Source organism: Eleutherodactylus coqui, chromosome 7 (genome assembly GCF_035609145.1).
Source record: "Eleutherodactylus coqui strain aEleCoq1 chromosome 7, aEleCoq1.hap1, whole genome shotgun sequence".
Taxonomy (NCBI): domain Eukaryota; kingdom Metazoa; phylum Chordata; class Amphibia; order Anura; family Eleutherodactylidae; genus Eleutherodactylus; species Eleutherodactylus coqui.
The window spans coordinates 160829588-160852140 of NC_089843.1; the positions used below are offsets into that span (position 1 = coordinate 160829588).

Genomic DNA, 22553 nt, shown 5'->3' on the forward strand with positions numbered 1-22553 from the left:
TTTTCCATCTTGATCGTTCTTGGTCCATTTCCTTCCATCCTGTCAGGTTATTAAAGCGTATCTGTTTGCAGGAACGTATCAGTCTCTGTTTTACATGCCTTGATGAATGAGGACCACCCGCTGGAAGCGGCCGGCTTTGTGAACGCCTAGATAAGCCACACCATTGTTGTGGCTTTGTCCGGTAGCCAAGAGTCAGTATATGTAAAGTGACCATCGAGTGAAGAGTAGCCGGTAACATTTCTTTGGGCGGCAGTCAAGGTGCTTAAAGTGAACATCATTTTAAAGACATTGACTTTTTACCAAAATAAACCTTCAGCTTGCATTATTCTTAGATTTCAGCAAGTTTCCATGTTGCTCTGGGCTTGGCACCAGCTATTAGTCATTCTTGTACGATGCAGCTGAATATTAGTCAAGTAAATATAGGCCATATTTCTAGGTTTCACAAGTATCCCTAAGTGGAGCAGAAAAACGGAACTCCCTAAGGATGCATTCACGCGAACGACATTCTCACGCTATGTGAACAAAACGTACACCAATATGAAATCCTTTCTTTTGAATGGATGTCTTCATATGAATGTGTTCTGTCTCCTCGGAACGCCTCGCCCATTGTTGTCAATGGGACCTTAAAAAGACCTTGCATGGGAACCACTTGCGATCCTTTCACGCACATGAAACTCACAGAAACAATTTGATTTTTAAATCAAAAAGATTTAGCATCGCCGTAAAAATCACACATTGGAAGCCCAATATCGGCACGACTTTCTCGGCCCCATATAGTTCTCGCCCCTGTGGATGTAGCCTAACACTGATGTGAGCGAGCGCTGGAGTACCAGTTTACCTCTCCTGACCTATTGTAGTCAATACTTGTATTCCACGAGCAATGACCATTCCGGGGCATCTCCTCTTAGTACTCTGTGATGTGCCGTACCTCTGTTACTCCTCCTAGGAATGTATGAATAACCTGGCAACTGGGTGCTACTATTCTCCTTGTCAAAGGGGTTTGTTCCGACTCAGTCTTACCCTGTCTATTCCTTGGTGACAGGAGCAGACTGTATGAACACACCCCTTTGACGAGGAGATATAGTAACGCCCAGTTGTCCTTTACTTCCTCAAGCAAAATAACAGCAATGGCCCAATGTAGACTTCTAAGAAAGGATCTCCAGAATTGTCATATAATTGGGAAGACAAGAATGTCTAAAACGGATGTGTCAGGAGGGGGCTGATCTTTAATAATTGTGGGACAACCTTGTTTAAGTAATATGTGTTGATTTGAATGTAAATTAGCTTAAAAATTGTACTTCTCATTTTTTTTTTTTTTTTTTAAGTGTGAATGGTCCGTATCATTTTAAGCAGATTATCAGAATAATATGTTGTGTAATTGGCTAATAACGCTATTTCTGACCATAATACTGCCTGCGATTACACTGTCATTTATTGGTCACAAAAGGTCAGTATTTTCATGTTCCTAGTTAAGTCGGGCGTATGATGACCGCGTGTTACGTATGTAATGCCCGTGTGATACGTGGTATCTTGCAAGCAATCGATTACACTGCCTTATGTTGTTCTGCTCACATTAGCATGTCGGAATTGTGTAATACACAAGAGCAAAATAGAATGTTCTGTTTGACCATGTATATACACGCGATAGAGCCCATTGTTCTCTGTGGGGCGTATATACGTACGCCCAGGCACAATTATATCATGTGTGGGTGGTGTGTATACACGCCATCATTAGGCAACAGCACGGTAAATATATCCCCAGATGGACTGCACATGACAGAGTGTGGGAGATACGCCGTCATGCGCAGTACAATTTCGGCGGCGGTTCCCTGCCAGGTCCACAGATATAAAACGCTTCATAACCTACGCAGAGTTTTACACTTACGGCCGTGTAAGCCCGGCCTTAAAGGGAAAATTGCCCTGTCCAGTGACTTTTTCACAATCCTACCGATGTTGGATCTAGTTACACCTGTAACTCCATCACATGATCGTTGTTCTAGTGGTCATGTGATCACTGGGACCAGTAAAGGCAGCGGCACTGCCAATGAGCGCTGTTCATACAATGAAAGAGGAGTCGGAATCATTGGCATAAAACATTTTGGCTCCTAAATTATCAGTGCCTTGTACAACTATGCAGAATAAAGCCTCTACAATATCTCCATCATCTTGTCAACAAGATCTACATATCTATTATTCCTCCAAGTACAACGGCCCCTGAAAATATATTGGAGCTGTTTTGTGTTTTTTTTTCTTTAATGCGTCAAAAATATAAGCAATAATTTTTGACATACTTGGAATCGAATGCAGACATTGTTTTCAGAAAGAAAGCACTGGACACGATCAACCCAACGGAGAGGAAGGAAGGACGGCAGTAAATTACCGAGCTGGAATCAGAATGGGGAGCTTTTAGCATGAAGGCAAAATGTTAGCGTCCAAGATAAAGAAAGGCCTGGCAAGCACCGAGGGTAGAAGCCAGTAAAAGGCCAGCGATAAATATATCTCCAGCGGACCTGGGACTGGAACACCGAGCCAACATGGCTTCACAAACAAGTGGCTCATGTCGTCCAATGAATCATTTTCATCTCCTTTCCTTAAGTAATTGCTTTAAAGAGGTTCTACACCTCCAATCTGCCTTTGGTTTTCCCTGGTGTTAGAACACTGCCAATGTAGCTTGAATCATGTCTGTGTGACCCTACAAATCTATGGACACTGCATGTCCCTGCTATGTTCATTGGGGTTTTTTTGGTAATTTTTTATAAAATTTTCCAATTTTAAAACCATATAATCCTAGCATATCATATAGCATACACAATCAATTGTACAGTTGGTAACGATTAGGTTCGAGCATATCACAGAAAAGTAAAGAAGCAGATAAGTAATTGCCAGGTTTATAAAAGTGGTATAGCCAAGGCTCTGCGCATTTGCCATCTCACCAGCCCTTTGCTATTTATCAGTAAATGAAAGTGGGCTGATTCAGAAAGTATGGTATGATAACTTGCTACAACATACTAGTTAAACACTCCACCTACATTCATACCAATACCAGGGGGTGCTGATGAGTATTGAGCCTTACCTAGAAAAAAAATTTAGATAGCAAGCTGAAACTGCCACAGTATTCCACATATTTTCCCAGGATGCCAATGCACTTGCGACATCTCCTGCAGCTTTTTAAGTCCCTGAATAGAATTCTTCCGACTGCTGGTCAAAACACTCATTTGCAGCATTAGTTGCCTCCAAAACACTCCCAAACCGTTGTCCCTTTAGGTGTTTTTTGAGATTTGGGAACAGATGGTAGTCTAATGGAGCCAGTTCAAGCGAATAGGGTGGATGGGGCATCAGTTGACAGCCTAACAAGGTCATTTTTGCAATACTGGCACCTGCAGTGTGTGACGGGCATTGTCATGCAACAGGATGACACCTTCGGAGTTTTTCTAAACGTTTTTCCTTAATATTTTGCCTTAGGTTTGTCAATAATGAACAGTTATATATTGCATTGATGGTTGAACCCTTTGGGAGGTAGTCCACAAGCAGAACTCCCTTCTAATTCCAAAAACGGTTGCCATTTGCTTCTGTGCTGGCCTTTGCACACAGAACTTCTTTGGCCTGGGGGAACCACTGTGCCTCCATTCCTTAGACCAGTGGTCCCCAACCTTTTTGGCACCAGGGACCGGCTTCAAGCAAGAACATTTTTACAAGGCCCGGCAGGGTTGGGTGGGACATGGGCGAGGCTTTGGTTATATGGGGCAGGGTTATGAAGGGGGTTGGAGTTTAGTGCCTACTTATTCAATTATGACATTTAGAATGTCCTGGCAGTACACACATAGGGATGTATAATATATCCCCCCCCCCCCCCGCCTGGCAGCACACACATAGGGCAGTATATAATCTATCCCCCCCCCCCCCAGCACACACATAGGGCAGCATATAATTTATCGCCCCCCCCCAGCACACACATAGGGCAGCATATAATTTGTCTCCCCCCCCCCCCAGCACACACATAGGGCAGCATATAATTTATCTCCCCCCCCAGCACACACATAGGGCAGCATATAATTTATCTCCCCCCCAGCACACACATAGGGCAGCATATAATTTATCTCCCCCCCCAGTAATAAGCAGCCTCCCCCCAGTAATTAGCAGCCTCCCCCCAGTAATTAACAGCCCCCCCAGTAATAAGCAGCCCCTCCCCCTGTAATAAGCAGCCCCCACCCCCAGTAATAAGCAGCCCCCGCCCCCAGTAATAAGCAGGCCCCCACCCCTCAGTAATAGCCAGCCCCCTCAGTAATAACCAGCCCCCCCCAGTAATAACCAACCCCCCCCAGTAATAACCAGCCCCACCCCCAGTAGTAAGCAGTCCCCCCAGTAGTAAGCAGCCCCCCCAGTAGTAAGCAGCCCCCCCAGTAGTAAGCAGCCCCTAACCCAGTAATAAGCAGTCCCCCCAGTTGTAAGCAGCCCCCGCAGTTGTAAGCAGCTCCCCCCTGTAGTAAGTAGCCCCCCCCCCCGTAGTAAGCAGCTCCCCCCAGTAGTAAGCAGCCCCCCCCCCAGTAACAGGCAGCCCCCCAGTAGTAAGCAGCCCCCCCCCCAGTAACAGGCAGCACCAACCCCTCAGTAATAACCAGCCCCCCCAACCCATATACTTACCTCCTCCCTGCTGTCAGTGTTGGTCCCTCTCTGCTTGCCCTGACATCAGTGTTCAGCTCTGCACGTTTCCTCCCCGAATCCTCTCCTGCGGAACTAATGAGCAGGGGACTCGGGGAGGAGGACCCTGGTTGCACACTGACGTCAGTGTGCGCCGAGACCAGCGCGATTACCAGTGGGGAGCTGCGGTGCCCCCGCTGGTAATCGCCTCAGTGGTGAGTGGCGTCGGCACGCCACGGGCCACATAGCGATTCGGCCCGCGGGCCTTGTGTTTAGGAGGAAAGTTCCGCGGACCGGCGCTAACCACATAACGGCCCGCGGCCTGGTGGTTGGGGACCCATGGCTTAGACTGTTCCTTTGTCTCTGGATCATAGCAGTAGATCCATGTCTCATCACCAGTTACTAGTTTATTCAGGAAATCTGACTCATTTCTTGCAAAATGCTCCAAAACAGCCAATGATGTCTCCACACGTCTCCTCTTTTATTTAGTTGTCAAAAGTTTCGGTATCCACTTGGCTGTAAGCTTTCTCATTATCAATGTCGCGTCTTACCGATGCTGGATTGGAGCCGCAGGTGTAGTCACTGGAAAGTAGTCAGAATAGCCGGGAGTCATTATAGGGAAGTCACGGTATGCAGTACAAATGGATGAGACGAAAGCCAAAGGTCAGCAGCAGTACGTATCGGTATGCTTGTAGAGCAGCCGGAGGAAGAGGAGCTTGATCAAGGTGGTGGAACACAATAATCACGCACTGAAGGAGTGGCAGGGCTAGGCTTATATAGGAAGGGTAATCGGGAACAGCGGCGGGGTCAGGACTAAGGCAGAGACTAGGTAACTGAGAAATGCAGAACAAGGCTCAGTTTCAACAAGGAAACTGTCCAAGTCCTGGATAACCTATCAGAGAGGACTGCCACAAGAGGTTGTGGGTTTGAGCCCTGACACCCACTATGAAAGTGATTACCAGCTGGGGGACCACAGCATCCCAGTTGGTAATCCCTCAGTGGCATTGCTACGGGTGCACAAACTGATGGCAGTGTGTGCAGCCGGATTCCTCTTCCCCTTGCCTCTCCTCCTTGGTTCCATAGAAGGAAGGAGGAGCCTGGACGCACACGTCTGCCCGCAGCAGAGCAGAGGAGTAGCGGCGCTTTGAAGACGACAAGGAGGTAAGTATATTGGTCTCAAGGGGGTGCTATTACTACTAATAGCAATATTGGGGACACTATTACTACTTATGCCACTATAGGGGCCTCTCTTACTATTGCAGCCAATATAGCGGACACTATTACTGAGACCACTCTACCTCAAGCTGACTTAGGCTGCTTTCAAACGGCCGTGAAAATCACACAAAATTGGGTTTTACAAGACGCACAAATATGCGGGTCATATACATGAGCGATTTTTAATTATTTTTTATTTTTCCCACACCACAATGTGTGAAAAAATTGCGGTGTATCCTTTCTTTGGGTGTTCTCTTAGAACATAACGCCTATTGTGTTCAATGGGGCTGTAAAAGCATCACACGGCATTCGATGTGCATGCGAGTGTGATGCGAGGTTTGCCCTTGAAAACAATAGGAAACACTTCCTCCAACGCGGCTGAAAGCGGCTTTGATCACAACCTCACAAGTGATGGGAGGTGTATTTTTTACATAAGGACTCCTCGCATTCCCCGGTACATCACATGTGCAAGAGCGCTTTTTCTTCTGGCTTAAGGCCAGGTAGCTGAGCGGGAACCGAATGGACCCCATTATAGTCAGCGGGGTCCGTCCTGCACAGTTCGTTGTCGCTCAGAGATGTAGCCATTCGGCCATGGGGATTCCCCTTCACTGCTTCCCAAACGGAGCTGGACAGCGGAACCCCGGGCTCAGGTGTGAAACCACCCTCAGGCGGACTCCAAGACGGGCCTAGCAGTAGAAAAGGGGTAAAAAGAGGGTGTGCCAGCATAACAATACATCTCTATATGCCACTCAGGGTCTGTGGAAAGCTGGGTAAGTTCTATATCAGCATTGTTAGAGTTTTCATGCTGGATGACGTTCATCAAGACTGGACAAAACTCTAAGAGTGATAACAATAGGAATATATAGTTTTCTCCGACCAAAGATTTATGTTCTAGGTTATTAGAAAGATTATTGTGGCCGTTGGGTTGTTTTTTGCTATTTAATGCTGTCCGGCTCCCAACCGCTCCTCAACGTAAGGAAGATTTAGTATTTTATGGACCAGCAATGATTCATTTTTGTATTAAAAATTGTAGTTGATTTCTTTAACAAAACATGCGTGCCCGAGGGAGCGCCGGAGATCCGGCCGCAGGAAAAGGTTACAAGGAGAAAGGATAATAAAAGCGCTTCCAGAAAATAGGCTAAAAATGTTTTTTACAACGTTGCTGCTGTTTTGTCTTAAAGTGACCCTCCAGTTTCAGGACAGCATTCTGTCCGGGACCGGAGGGGACAGGCAGTATATTACCTGCACTTACCCTTCCCTGCTGTCCGCCCGAATCGCTAATCTCAGTTACAGTTTTCAGCCATCCGCGACGACCACTGTAAATTTCTATCTAACTATTATTGCACACTGCTCTCTGATTTGCCAGCACTGATCACATGAGCAACACTGGCCAATGGGAGAGTATACAGGGTGTATTAATAGTCTAACACTGCCAATGCACCATGGGAATTCGGTAGTCAGAAGATTGCATCGGCCATCGCTCATGGGTCACATGCCCACATCTTTTGATCAGAGGTAGCCTTGTGCTAATACATCAGTCCCTCGACATACAATATTATTTGCTTCTAGATAACCTTGTATATTGGAAATATTGTATGTTGAAACCATAACTATATGGAAATGTTCTGAAGCCTCCAAAATATCAACCAAAAGTAATACAAAATGAAGTAGAGGACCTCCAGATAAAGCCAGTCCTTCCATATAAAGGACGGATGGAGATGACTTTCTGTGATGAGGATAAGAGTTTCCTAAGGGTCCTCTACAATCTACAGAACACAATGTAGCAGAAAAATAGTACCACACTGTACTGGAGAGGCGCTCCCAGGCAGCCAATCAGTGCATGTACTTCACTGAAAGGGCTGTGCTGATTGGCTGGCTTGTCCAGTGTAAAGTGTAAATGGCGCCGATCCGGGCTATCTGTGATGTATGTTGAACCTGGTTTCGAGTTACAATGAACCGTGAAGTACCATTGTATGCTGAAAGTATTGTATCCCTAGGCGGCTGTAGGTGGAGACATCACTGGATTAGGGCGCTTTTAGACAAATATTGTTCAAACGAGCACAAGTGAACAATACTTGTGGTCGAAACGCAGCCAATCGTACGCTTTACATTCATCATTCTATACAGGCATAGTTGGCTCATTCACTTATCGTTCACTACCTCCTATCCGCTTATAGAGACTTACAGACTGTGAAAAGCCAATCAGTTAGCCGGGCAGTCACTCGCTCAAACGAGAAAGGACCCCAACACCCTACAGCTGAGTGAGTGGGCAACAGTGTAGCGGGATTACAGGAGACCTTCTTCTCACCCTTCCTACCCCTGTGGCACCATGTCCCTGTCACCTCCTGGCTGGGTTGTCACCTCTGCCACCGTACTTCTGCCCAGAGCTGCAGGACATCTGCACTTACCCCCTGATGAGTATTATTACAGCGCCTCTTCTATTCTTTTACTGGAAAGGTGCAGTATTTTACCAGCCATCCTGAGAGGGGAGGCAGGAGGTATTTGATTTCCCTGCAGCCCGCTTCTGAATATTATTCCCTACATACGCCTTCCTTTTCACACACATTCACAAGCATTTCTGTCTGATCCATTTTTGTAAGGGATCAAAACCCCAGCATGATCCTGTCGATCATAATGGGTCCATCGCCTAATGGAATCTGACTGCTCTTACTTTCCTAATAAGCAGCATAGTGCTGCAGATTGTATTATTCTACCCATTCAAAAATGAAACCTGATTAGAGATGAGCGAGCATACTCGGTAAGGCGATTTACTCGAGAGAGCATCGCCTTTTTCGAGTACCTGCTGGCTCCCCTCCGCAACCCTCCGCTCATCCCCGTGGCCCCCCCGAATCTTCAGGGACGAGCCAGCAGGTACTCGAAAAAGGCGATGCTCTCTCGAGTAAATCGCCTTAACGAGGATGCTCGCTCATCTCTAAACCTGATGCTTAGGAGCCAACCAATGTCATAAAAAGTCCATTGAAATCAATGAGGTGCAGAACAAATACCCTCAGGCTGGGTTCACATGGGGCGTAATTGCCGAGGAATTCCACCTGCGACTTTAATCGCAAGATTAGCCAGCAAAGTGGACAAGATTTGCAAGAATCTCATACCCACACTGCAGCCGATCCGTTGTGGCCAAGCCACGCTCTCACCTCTTCGGATCTGCTGTGAATGTTTCGGTCGGCGAGCTGGCACGTATGCACAGGGCAGTGTCGCAGATTCATGTTATACTTCCGCTGTGCCCACTGCATGGAATATTGCAGGATGGACGGCTGCCCTTGACTGCAGTGGAAGTCATCTGTGCCATGGTTTTCCGCACAAAATAGAACATGCTGCGATTCTCCCCCGCCAGCGGAAAATCACAGTTGATCGCAGCACGTCTATGGACAGACATTGCTGCAGAATTTGTGGCGGGCGTCTGACCACGATTTCCACAGTGATAATCTGTCAGTGGGCATTGGGTCTTAACCCTTTCCAATCCACTGTCTGACGTCTGAAGACATTCTGATTAAAGGCCAGACGGCTCCGATGTCGGAAGACGTCCGACAGGGTATTCTTACTGTACATTACTGACCACTCTGTTGTCAGGGGCCTCTCCAGCATGTCCCATACCGCAGTACTGGCTCTAGTCAGCAGATGGCGCCACTGTATAATGGCAGAAAGAGAAAATCCCCTAGGAAACCCTAAATCCAAAATTGGATTGCAAAGGGTTAAATAATCCAGACAGACATGGAGGAACAGGGATCGCGTGCTGTCTAACATGTTTCAGGCAAGTATGTTGCCCTTAATCCTGAAACATGTAAGACGGCACACGCTCCCTGATCCTCCGTGTCTGTCTGGATTGTTTAATGAAGAGAAAAAGTTTTTTACCCGACGCTAGACTTACTCCGAGCTAGTCCTTGGGTGGGAGCGACTGCAGAGCACTGCATGTATACGGTACCAGCACCTGACACTGATTGTAAACTTCTCGTCAGTTCTGATGTACGTGGCTGTGCTGCAGCTCTGGTCATTCGGCTGCCATAGACTTCACTTGTTTATAAAAGTGACGAATTTCTGTGATCTGCTGTAAAATATTTGGGGGAAGTGAAGTCTGTGAGGTTCCAACCAAAGCCTTGCGTTATGTGGATCAGGAACCCAAGCAGGACCCGGAATATACTTGTCAGGGTAAACGAGTTGCCCCAATACATGTTTTCTTGGAGGACAAGTGATCTGCAAGGAAGTCCTGGTAAAACTAGTAATCTGGTCCACAATGAGGAGCGGTGCAGCGGCCCCATAGACTTCCTGTGCTGAAGCGTTATTAATAGAGATGAGCGAGTATACCCGCTAAGGCACTTTACTTGAGCGAGTAGTGCCTTACCCGAGTATCTCCCCGCTCGTCTCTAAAGATTCGGGGGCCGGCCCGGGTGACAGGTGAGTTGCGGCGGGGAGAGGGAGAGAGAGATCTCCCCTCCGTTCCTCCCTGCTCTCCCCCGCCGGCCCCCGAATCTTTAGAGACGAGCGGGGAGATACTCGGCTAAGGCACTACTCGCTCGAGTAATGTGCCTTAGCGAGTATACTCGCTCATCTCTAGTTATGAATGCAGGGATACAGAACAGCCCTAGTTCTCGGCCACAGAGGCTGATTATATTCTGTCTGCACGCAGCTTAATGTATAGACATTCCTGCAGGTCTGATGGGATTACGGGAACATAATAATCACGTTTTGGGCTGAACGTTCCCATTTCCATTGCTGAGAATAGATTGTTGCAACATTCGCTCTATTATTATACAATCCACAACAATAAAGCAGGAAATGTTTCCCATATTAGTGTGTGCTGCTCTATTACTGGTCCTCAGAAGGAAATAAAGGGGAATCTAAGCAAATCCGGCGCACATGTGTTTAGCATTGACTCTATAGATTATCCAGAAGGCATTAGTGATAGATCGCCCTTGGAGGGTCCGGGAAATGAGAGCGGCTTGTGACTGGCTGCCGACCAGCATCACCTGGATACTCTGGGCTTTCATGTCCCGTTCTTCAGGGCTTGGTGGTCCGCAGGCCACCATCAGACTCCCGAATAGGAAATAGTGATTCTGGCTAGTGAAGCATGACGGTCGGAGCCGTAATATCAGAATCCAGGATCTTACATCTCTTTATTAAGTTACCTCAGTTTTGGAACGCTGCGAAGTGTTTTATGATGCCTTCAGTATGATTACATGTTATTTATATTGCACGTATCACCTTGTCTTTTCACTCCGGCAGACAATAAAACAAAAATACTGCTTCAGCCTAGTATCTGCTGTAACAGGGCCGCGAGGCGGCGAACTAGTGACCGCCACGGAGGACCGATGGAAGAATATAGATGAATGGTGGAAAGTGGGTAACCCCTAGGATCCGAGCGCTATGCAGACACTGAACCAGCAAGGGGTGCTGCGGGATGTTAGCGCACAAAATTGTGACTGCAGAAAAGACTGTAAGGCCTCATGTCCACGGGGAAAATCAGGCCCGCCGCGGATTCTTCATGCAGAATCCCGCAGCGGGTCCCTCCTTTCCCGCGGACATGAGGCCTAAAAAGAAGAATTACTTACCTGTCCGGACGCTGCAGATCTTCCCTCCGTCGCCGCCGGATCTTCTTTCTTCGGCCCAGTGAATGTGCTCGGCGCGCCGGCAGCGTGCCGCACACATGCGCCGTGCACTCTTTTTTTTTTTTTTAACTCCCGCACCAGAGAGCAGGAATTCAGCTATGGGTGTGCCGCGGATCCAGACTGCTTCTATAGGCTTCAGTAGAAGCCTGCGGGAGACCCGCACTAAAATGGATCATGCTGCGGGTGTTTTCCCGCAATCCACGCCTCAGGGGAAAATGACATCCACAGGTATTTAACTACCTGCGGGTGTCCATTGCATCCCTATGGGGTGCGGATCACGCGTATGGTACACCCGCTCCGGTCTGTCCCCGTGGACATGAGGCCTAATGCCGATTGTAACGCAGGATTGGGGCAAGATTTTAATTATAAACAATTAATGGTGAAGAATAAACATACTTTTCAAGGGGGGCGCAGACTGCCCTGACCAAAACCCTAGCAATGCTCTAGACCCCCCCCAGCTCCTAGCAGGCAGCTTCCCTTGAACTGAAATGAACTGCGGTCCATCAGGTATTGGAAGTTCTGATCATCTAGTTATGTACTTCTTGGCCACAGAAAAGTACCACTCCTCTGGCAATACTCACATAAGGAACATGGAACAATACCTCTGCAGCGCCACCTGTTGGAAGGCAGCATTCCTGCAAATCAATGTTAGACTTGTTATACAAGGCTTTATAACACTGATTGTTATAAAGGGTCTGACACTGATTTGCAGCAATGCTGCCTTCCAATAGGTGGCACTGCAGAGGTATTATTCCATTTTCCTCATTTGCATATTTCCCAGAGGAGCTTGCATGGCCTTATAATTCTCCTCACACCTACTAAGAGCAGCTACACCCCTCCTCACCCATAACTTGATTTCCAAAGCATTGTTCAAATGTCAAGTGGGCGCCTTAAATAAAAGAGTTTATAAAGCAACAATATGGGGGGGAACCTAATAAAAATGTCTGCCCATAGCCAACAGCAGGCTGGTGGAGTGTAATCAGCGGCAGAAACTTCAGTTTAGCACTAGATTTTTTTGTTAGGGTTGCAGAGTGCAGATGTGCGACAGAATACAGACCGTTTATAAAGATTTCATCAGGGCGCAATCACACTCGTGGGAAAAACGTACGATTTTCATGCGACGCGAGAGTGAGGGAAAACGCAGAATTATGAAACCAGTGATTTTCAATGCCTTTCTTCACATTTGGGATGTTTTCACTCATGCAATAGTTGCATGTCCTATCGTTTGGCGTTTTGCGTTTTTTTTTCTCCCATGTTTCCCTATAGAGCCTCCTTTTCATCAAATCACAATGCACGAACCTGTATTTTGTCGTGCGATGCGTTTTTAACATTAGAAAGTCCTATTGACTGTCACGTTAAAAAATTGCTGCAGAATTGTGTGAAAAAAACGTGCGATAAAATCTCAAGTGGCGGCGATGATTTGTGAGAAAGTACTGCGGGCGCTCAAAAATCGCGGGAAAGAAGGTGAGATTTTGCCGCGATTTTCTCGCAACGATATCGCGATTGCCAGTATGCAGAATGGCGTCACCAGCTGGTTCACTTGGGCACATGATAATAGGAGGTGTGAATGTTACTATCCGGGGTGCGCTAGGTACGGTATATTGCACATCGTCTCAGTACTATGATGGTGGTTGTGTCCGTAAATGATACTTCCTGCTAGGAAGCCTACAATGTACAAGTCTGGTCTACAATGTGGGTATTTGGGCCACAACAGCGGTCCTCAGTAAACCAACCAAGTCCTCTACAGCAGTACGTTCTTACATATGGGGGCTCCAGAATATGAACTTCTTAATAATAGCGCTGATTGACCAGAAAATAGGTGCTTTGCTGCCACCAAGAGGCCATTTGTGTAAATGACACTTAACTGCAAATGTGTGCTGGCTCTCTGACCTAGCCCAGTTTTGTTTTTTAGTTTGAGGTGCTTCTGCACACTGATTTTCTTGGGTTAACGTCCCTACAGTTTTAGCTGCAGTCTGTGGGTCCAGCAGGAAGGCGGTATAAGCCCGTCCATTATATTCCCCATGCTTTCTCAGTCCATTTCTGCTTTGGCTCAAAAAACTGCAGGAAGTTAAGAAAAAAACAACCCAATAATGGTGTGTGAAAGCGCCCTGACACGTTCTCTCACCGCACAGGATCCCCTATGTCAGGGGTGTCAAACTCTTTTTCACCGAGGGCCACATCGGGCTTATGATGACCTTCAAAGGGCCGACTGTAAGACAGTATAGTAAGGGCTCGTTCACACATGCGTATTTGCGTACATAATATGCAGTGAATAGAAGCCATTGATTTCAGTGAGTTCATTCACATGATGTATATTCTCACACAGCATGACCTATTTTGTTGTGTCCTACGCACCGCAATAGGCCATTGAAGTGATGGGCCGCGCAAATACGTGGTGAATGCGCAGGAAACCTGTTTATTCACTGCATATTCGCGCACCATTTAAGTGGGCCCATCTGCATTCTTTTTTGCCCAACCGAAATACGATTACGCCCATGTGAATGAGCCCTAATAGTGACCCCTATAGTCGTCACAGTAGTAATAGTGACTCTGATAGTGGCCCCAGTAAAAATATTGACTCTCATAGTGGCCCCAGTAATAATAGTGACCCCCACAGTGGGACAATTAGTAATGGCAACCCCCACAGTGGCCCCAGTAGTAATAACGACCCCCACAGTGGCCCCAGTAGTAATAACAACCCCCACAGTGGCCCCAGTATTAATATTAACCTCCCCCCCCCATGGTAATATTAACCCCCCTCAGTAATAATATTATCCCCATCAGTAATATTATCCCTGTTAGTAATATTAACCCCCCTCAGTAATATTAACCCCCCTTAATAATATTAACCCCCCATAGCAATATTAACTCCCCTCAGTAAGATTAAACCCCCTCAGCCCTCAGTAACAATATCATCCCCGTCAGTAATATTACCCCATAGCAGTAATAACCCCCTTTAGTAATAATACCCCCCCCCCCAGTAACATTAAACCCCCTCAGTAACAATATCTTCCCCGTCAGTAATATTACCCCATAGCAATATTAACCCCCCCAGTAGTAATATCCCCCCCCCCCCCTCAGTAACATTAAACCCTCTCAGTAACAAGATCATCCCCATCGGTAATATTACCCCATAGCAATATTAACTCCCCCAGTAATAATAACCCCCTTTAGTAATAATACCCCCCCCCCCCCAGTAACAATATTATCCCTGTCAGTAATATTAACCCCATAGTAATATTACATGCGAATGTGAGGCGTTTTCATTTAAAAACGCCTTGCATCAATTCTGTGACACTGCGGTCCTCATGTGCTTCACGTGCTGAAAGACCATGAGTGTTTCCCGTTGGCTCAGTGGGATCATCACATCACACGGCATGCGGTGTCTTTGAAAACAATGGGCGAGGCGTTCCGCGGGGACGCCCAAAGATACAACATGATGCAATTTTTACCTGAAAATGAATGGCTGATATGAATAGAGTTCACATTCATCCGAGTTATGTGTATCTCGCAATGCAACAAACTCACACGGGATTCTCGCCCATGTGCATATTGGTAGGGTATGTCTGCACAGGGCGGATTTGCTGAGCCGTGTCTGCAGCAGACTTACACATCAACTTGGGCCTTTATTTGACACAGAACTTGGTGCAAAATGTAACTCCTCATTTAAAGAGGTGGAATCCACCCCAAAAATCCAGTGTAAAAGTGACGAGCTGCGGATCTACGTTTCCCATCACATGGGCATTACTGCGGCAGAACGGCTTTTACAGCGGGACATGATTTTTAGAGGGTCTGCACAGACAATCTGCGGCAGATCTGCCCCATGTGAAAGGGCTACAAAGTAAGCGTTACAATGAATATTGGTGGCAGCATCTAAGGGTTAAATATCGGAGAGCCCAGCCGTTACAGCAGGAGGCGGCCATGGCAGTATGCTAGAGCAGTTATTATATGGGGTTCTCAGCAAGGCTGTAGCCTGTTAGACTACTACATAGAGTGTGTATGTGTGTGTATATATATATATAGCAGGAAGTAGGTTGCAGTTGTAAGGTTTAGTTTTCATCATAAGTGGTATCATGAAAGTATTTAGAAAAAGGAGAAGAAAAGAAAAGAGCCACCAAAACGTCGTCAGCTGTCCGAATATGGCGTAATACATGGTCCCCCAGAGCAGGCGCTGCACGGGACTAGTATGACTGGCCTGATGGGTCATTGCATTGCACGGTGTATGATACCGTTCCATACACCTACTGCAAGCTCCTCATTAAAGGGGGATTCCGCAGAACGGGCAACATTTTCAACATTTTCGTAACATTTCCACTTATTGCCATTATTCCACACATCCATCTAGATCACCAAGCTGAACTCCAGTACATGTCTTGCGCACCTGCACCATCGCAGCTTTCCAACCAACTTCAGATCTCCACATTTTAATTTAAATGGCGCCATGGAGTGCAAAAACTAATTGCCAGTTACTGACAAGTGCACATTCACAACTGTACAAACGGTGTCGTCCATGCAGAATGTGAAGGCACTGAGCGTGCCCGACCAGTAATACAGCGGAGTGTACAGGTCATCACCAGCAGATCCCCCCTTAAGGTGATGTTAGAATCCTGGCTTAAGCTGTCATGTAGCAGAATGCGATCTGTTTCCCTGTAAGCCGGTGTTGCACACTACAGAGGTGCTTCACTTCTTCATGGGGGTTACTGGGGGTAAAGCCGGAGCCCCCTGGTGGTCACTATTGGGATGGTGTGATGTACGTGCAGAGAGCCCCCAGCAGCTCTACATACTTGGGTTTTACCCTTCCTCTCTTTGTAGTGTGTTGAACATTCACTTCATGAACCCCTTTGTTACCATTTCCTCTAACCCGTCCCGCTCTTTCTCTCCTTCAGCCCTGTGAAGATTCTGCACCTTGCTTTTGAGGCCCTTCAGGGATTGGAGTATTTGAACCGCCACCGCATTGTCCACCGGGCGCTGTCCCCGCACAGTATCCTGCTGGACGGAGAGGTAACTATCATGGCATCTGCTTCCTTTATTGTTGGACAGCTTGCTTTAAAAGACATAGTTGATTCTTATATTGCATAGGGATTTAATCATGTGATATTCTATATGTGCTTTATACCCCAGTAAGCCCCTCCCACACTGCTATTGGAGATATATATATACACAATATAGATTAATGATAATACATAGTCACAGGTTGCCCATTGACTCATTATATGGGGTTGCAGTAGAAGCACCTTGGGCCGTATGTTCAGGTGACACCGATTTTGGTGTTTAGCCAAGAACATGTCCTGTTGGGGTCCCTGAGAACCGGAGTTGGGAAACGCTGCTAACCCACCGAGTTATCAAGAACTGTTGGCACTCCCGATGCGGATGGCTGTGCCTAAACCATTTAACCCCTTCCCAACTGGGGCGCTGTTTCTGTATGTGTGTATTTTGTGTTCTAGATACAGTTGCAATCAAAATGATACAGCACTGTCAGAAGCCGCTGTCCGTCATATGTGCAGCTGCTCTTGGCAGTAAGAGGGCGCTCTACTACATACTACAGACACTTGTCATGAAGGGTTTGCATCATTCTGACACTGCAGTATTCATTAAGGCCTCATGCCCACGGCCAAGTCGGATTCCAACTGCAAAATCAGACCCGGTGCCCCAGAAGAGACCCCCAGAGACCCTGTTCTCACCTGTCTGGATCCGCCGCGAGTGTCTCGGCCAGTGCCAATGCCCAGTGCAGGGCATGACGCGGATTCCCATGATACTTCTGCCGTGCTCACTGCGGAAGTATCGCAATGGTAGCCGTCCGTGCAATTTTCCGCACAGAATAGACCATGCCGTGATTATCCCTCCGCGAGCGGAAAATCACAGTTGATATTCACTCGTGGGCAAAGGAGAATCTTTTAACCTAACCGACATGGACAGACATTGCTGCAGAATTCGCGGAAAGCGTCTGGCCGCAAATTCTGCTGCGAAAATCTATCCGTGGGCATTCGGCGTAAAAGTGGCATTTTGTGTTAAATTTGGGTAAGCCACCTGTTCTCTTAGCCCGGGCTCACACGACCGTATCGTGATACATTGCCTAAGAATCACAACGTTTTACCGGTGTATGGAACTGCCTATTGACGCGTTTTTCCTCGTGTATGCCTGTGCATGTATAGCGTAGCTGTTCTGCACCGGCTTCCTGGGTTTTTTTCCGCTTCCTTCTCATGTCTCTTAGCTACATGCGTTACATGTATGCAATGTAATTGCCTTTGAAACGCACCCATATGGAACAGTAGGGCTCTTATGCACATAATACGCGCTAAAGTAGAACATGCAGCGCTCCTTTTTTTATGCACGTAACATTCGAAATAAGTATACGCAAGCGTGAGTGGAACAAGGAAAATCAATGTCCTTTCATTGATGCCATTTACCGCGTATTATACGCACGTCATACACCATGCAAATACGTTCGTGTCAGCCCGGCCCTACTTGTGTTGTGGGGTTTTTCGCATACGGCTGAAAGTTTGTAAACCTGCCAAATAAACCTAATTTTCGGTAGGGGTTGAATGATTTTAATTGCAACTGCAGATGTGTATTTCTTGTCATGTTATATATATCTTTTTCAGGGTCACGTTAAGATGGCTAAATTTGGTCTTTATTACATAACGGATCACGGAGCAGATGTAGATTTTCCAATTGGGTAAGTACTAGTTCCTGCGGTAATATAATGCACCAGTAGATGGCAGTATAGTCACAGGACAGCCTAAATGTCTGCGAAACCACAGCTATTACCACCTTGTATCCCTCGTACGGTATATATCACCCTGAGGGCTCATTCCCACCGGCGTAATTTCATAGCATATTACGCGGTGAATGGAGTCAGTGAAAGTACATTGCTTTTCCTTGATCCATTCCCATTAGCGTATATACATTGTGGGAAATTTGAGCGGGAGAGAGAACGCAGTATGTTCTATTTCACTGCATATTACATGCATACAGCCCTATTATTCTCTATGGGTTGTGTATTCAACACTGTACACAAGCAACACCGCTATTAGACAGATTGCAGAATTAAAAGGTATGCTGTCGTAGCCATACACGGCCACAGCCGGCTTACCGTCTGCTCCCGCAGCAGTAGAACGATGACCCACGCAGCGTTTTACGCATACGGCCATGGGAATGAGCCCTAAAGGTTACATTGTGACACTGCTCTGACTAATCTGATAGCATAGTTTACAAAGCGATGAATATCTCACCAAATTGGCAGTGCTTCTGGTAGGTTCAGACCATATGTATATATATATATATATATATATATATATATATTCTAGTGCATTAAGGCAGCTTGTAATCTTGTAAGTCTGTGCCAAAGCTGTTTTGAAGCTCTGTTTCAGTAGATGGGACTTTTGACACCTATAAACCTAAATTAGAAAATTAACCCTTTTACGCTACAGGGCATACATGTACATCCCGAAGGTTCGGGGTATGTATGGAGGGGGATCGGAGGCCAATCCCTCTCCATACTACACGGGTGCCGGCTGTTTCTTACAACAAGACCCGCCCACAACAGCTCCGATCAGCAACACTGCTGAGCAGAGCTGTTGACCCTTTAAATGCCGCTGTCAATTCTGACGGCGACATTTAAATACCCCAATCGATGTTCGGGCGTCTCAAATGGCACCCAGCACCGTGCGGTTGCCATAACAGTCTGGGGCCTTCTAAAAGCCCCCAGGGCTGCTATGGCAGGTTGCCTATGAAGCCATGCCTGTAGCGTGGCTAGATAGATTGCCTGTCAGAGCGCGGTATAATGTAATGTTATAGCATGCCATCATACTGCAGGAGCGATCAAAGCATCGCAAGTTCATGTAGGCTATGGGGACTCAATAAAAAAAATGTAAAGATCAGTTTTAAAAAGTTTTATTAACTATTTAAAAAAAATAAAAGTTTATCTATTAAAAAACAACTTTTTGACATATTTATAATAAAAGAATCTAAATTAAATAATAGCCTATTTGGTATCGCTGTATCCATAAAAGTCCGATCTACCAAAGTAACTCATTTACCTGTGATCAAAAGGCTGTATGTTCACCAAAATAGTACTAATGAACGCTACAGCTTGTAACACCTATAACAAGCCCTCGCACAGCTATGTGATGGAAAAATAAAAGGCTTATGCGTGTTTGAATGCAGCAGTAGAAAAAATAGTTTTAATCACAACGACCAGCAGCGAAAGGTATTGCCATCTGTATATCATGGCGGACATTGTAAAAAAAAAACACACACAGTGGAATTACACTGCTTTTTCACATAAAACCCCCTTCACCCCCCCACCAAAAAAATAAATGCATGAAAGTTATACAGTACAGTATATGTATCCCACAGTGGTGCCTTAACAGAATACGGCTCGTACTGCAAACAGCAGGTCCTTTATATGTCAATGGAGAAATAACAAAAAAAAGTTACGGCTTTTGATAAGATAATCAAAAAAATAAATAAAGACCAAAAAAGGCTGCTAAAATCTGAAGGGCTTGGAGACCCTGACTCTTGTCCGTTTTCCTTCGTTGGGTGATTGGGTTTCAGATAGCTAGACTCGCATTAGAGTGTTTTGTTTTTTTTTAAAGCCCCATTCAGACGGAATGAATGTCGGGCAAACAGGAGCTAGTATCACTGGCTCACAGCGGGGCAGCAGGAGCAGATTTCAGTTCTCGCTCCCCCCACCCCCCCGCCCCTCTCCATTCAGTTAACATAGCGGCTGCTATTTACACTGCACTGTCATAGCTCAACTCATCGTCCATCGTCCATGCAGAGGGGCGGGGGTGAGCGAGAAGAGAAATCTTCCTCCAGCCACCCCGCACTCATCCTCGTCGCTCTGTGAGCGAGCCAGCAATACTAGCTCCCATGTGACAGCACAGGAGCGAGGACATGTAGGGATGAGTGTCGGGCATTGTTTGCCCGACATTCGTCCCATGTAAATGGACCTTTACAAAGCGTTTTTCAATTATTTCTCAAAGATTCTACAGGATTAGAGTAGTTTAGACCGTGGGTCTCAGGTAACAGTTATTACTTGTGTGTCCTAAAAGTCTTATTTCAGACAACTGCTTTTATGTATTTCTTCTTCTTTTAGATACCCATCATATTTGGCACCAGAAGTAATTGCCCAGGGAATCGTAAAGCCTAAAGATCCCACTCAATGTGAGAGACCTCTGCCTTCCGGACCCAAGTCAGATGTGTGGTCTTTGGGTGTCATTGTATTTGAACTTTGTATGGTAGGTAAAGCAGACGAGGGCTGTCTAACTACAACTTGTATGCCTATGTCACTCTGAATTCTGGGTCAGGAAGGGTATTGTCTCTCCTTAAGGAGAGCACCTAAAAGGTGTGAGGAGACTTATAAGGCCATGCATGCTCCTCTGGGGAATATGCAAATGGGAGGATGGAACAACACTATTGCAACAGACCAGGCTACATTCACCGGATTTCTTGTGATGCAGAAAGTAAGAAGAACAGTGCTGGCTGCCATAGGATCTGGGAAGGTTTAGCTTGTGGAAGAGAAGGCTGAGAGGAGACTTAATAGTGGTCCACAAATATCTGAAGGGTTGTCACAGTGCAGAAGGATCAGCCCTATTCTCATTTGTACAAGGAAAGACCAGAAGCAATGGGACAAAACTGAAAGGGAGGAGACAGAAATTAGATATTAGACAGTGAGAGTGATCAATGAGTGGAACAGGTTACCATGGGAGGTGGCGAGTTCAAATAAAGGCTGGACAGATATCTGTCTGGGGTGATTTAGTGAATCCTGCACTGAGCAGGGGGTTGAACCCGATAACCCGGAAGGTCTCTTCCAACTCTACCATTCTATGATTCTATCATGATTTCAGGTAAGGATTTACAAAGAAAACACTGTTGGAGTTTCCCTTTAGTATGTATTAAAGAACCTCCATTCATAGTGATTGTATATATATATATTTACTATTTATATATAGTGTACTATGATGATAACATTTGCCATTCTTTTCACAGGGAAGAAAATTATTTCAAAGCCTGGACATATCAGAGAAGCTGAAAGTAATACTTGAATTAGGTAAGTGGCCATTCTCAAACTCACATAACACATTGAAGTTAACTTATACCTACAACTTTTTATCCAGATAGGTCTAAACTTCTATGCTTCTTAATTGTATAATTCATGTCTGTAGGTGTCAGACCCCCATAGTCCCTGCCTGCCTTCACACAGCTAGAGAGAGGGCCTCATAAGCTAACTACCGTGTTTCCCCCAAAATAAAACCCTGTCTTATATAAGATTTTGCCCTAAAAGAGGCACTAGGTCTTTTTTTTTAGGGGGAGGTCTTATTATACTTATCTAGCAGGCTTGGTTCAGGTCTCCACAGATCCGACGCACTTCCCTCAGTCCTCAGCCGCTCATACAACATCATTTCCTGGTTATGAGATTAATAAATCACGCCACCAGGAAGTGATGGCTGAGCAGCGGTCGAAGAACCAATTACAGCCAATCAATGCAGCGCTGAATAAACCAATGCGATTGCTGTGATTGGTTCATCCAGTGCTGCATTGAGTGGCTGAGCAGCAGTCAAAGAACCAAACAGAGCCATCACTTCAGAGGTGGGATTTATGATTGCCGTAACCAGGAAGTGAAGTGGTACGAGCGGCTGAGGACTGCGGGAACCACACCGAACTTCTAGACAGCGGCTGGAGAGCCCTGGAGCGAGCCTGCAATGTAATGTATTTTTTAATGTACTGTAGCTTATTTTCAGGGTAGTACTTATATATTCAAGCATCCCTGAAAATTAGGCTACGACCTATTTTCGGGGTAGGTCTTACTTTCAGGGAAACAGGTTACATGCAGGTTTGAATAAGAGCCATATAAATCCATCTTCATTGAACTCAAAATCCATTGTGGAGGTCCCATGATCTCCATTGAGATCGGTGCCATGTGTGTTTTATAAAGCAAGGCAGGCATGGTCCGATCTATGTGAGATGATACGAGGGATACGTCTGCCCCTCCTGTGTATGGATGCCGTTCTCACGTCTGCTACAGAGTGCCCCAGATTTTCGTACTTCTCTGCAGATACATTATTCCCCAATTTT

The 22553-nt window shown here is 46.2% G+C and overlaps 1 protein-coding gene across 1 annotated transcript in view; it reads left to right on the forward strand.

The window, feature by feature from the left end:
• The window catches only part of TBCK (TBC1 domain containing kinase), a 233466-nt gene that overhangs the window by 40226 nt on the left and 170687 nt on the right, over positions 1-22553 (forward strand). Inside the window, exons 4-7 of the mRNA XM_066573900.1 lie at positions 16361-16475; positions 18077-18150; positions 20575-20716; positions 21468-21528. Of these exons, the coding sequence (XP_066429997.1) occupies positions 16361-16475; positions 18077-18150; positions 20575-20716; positions 21468-21528 (392 nt within the window). The remainder of the gene's footprint in view (positions 1-16360; positions 16476-18076; positions 18151-20574; positions 20717-21467; positions 21529-22553) is intronic.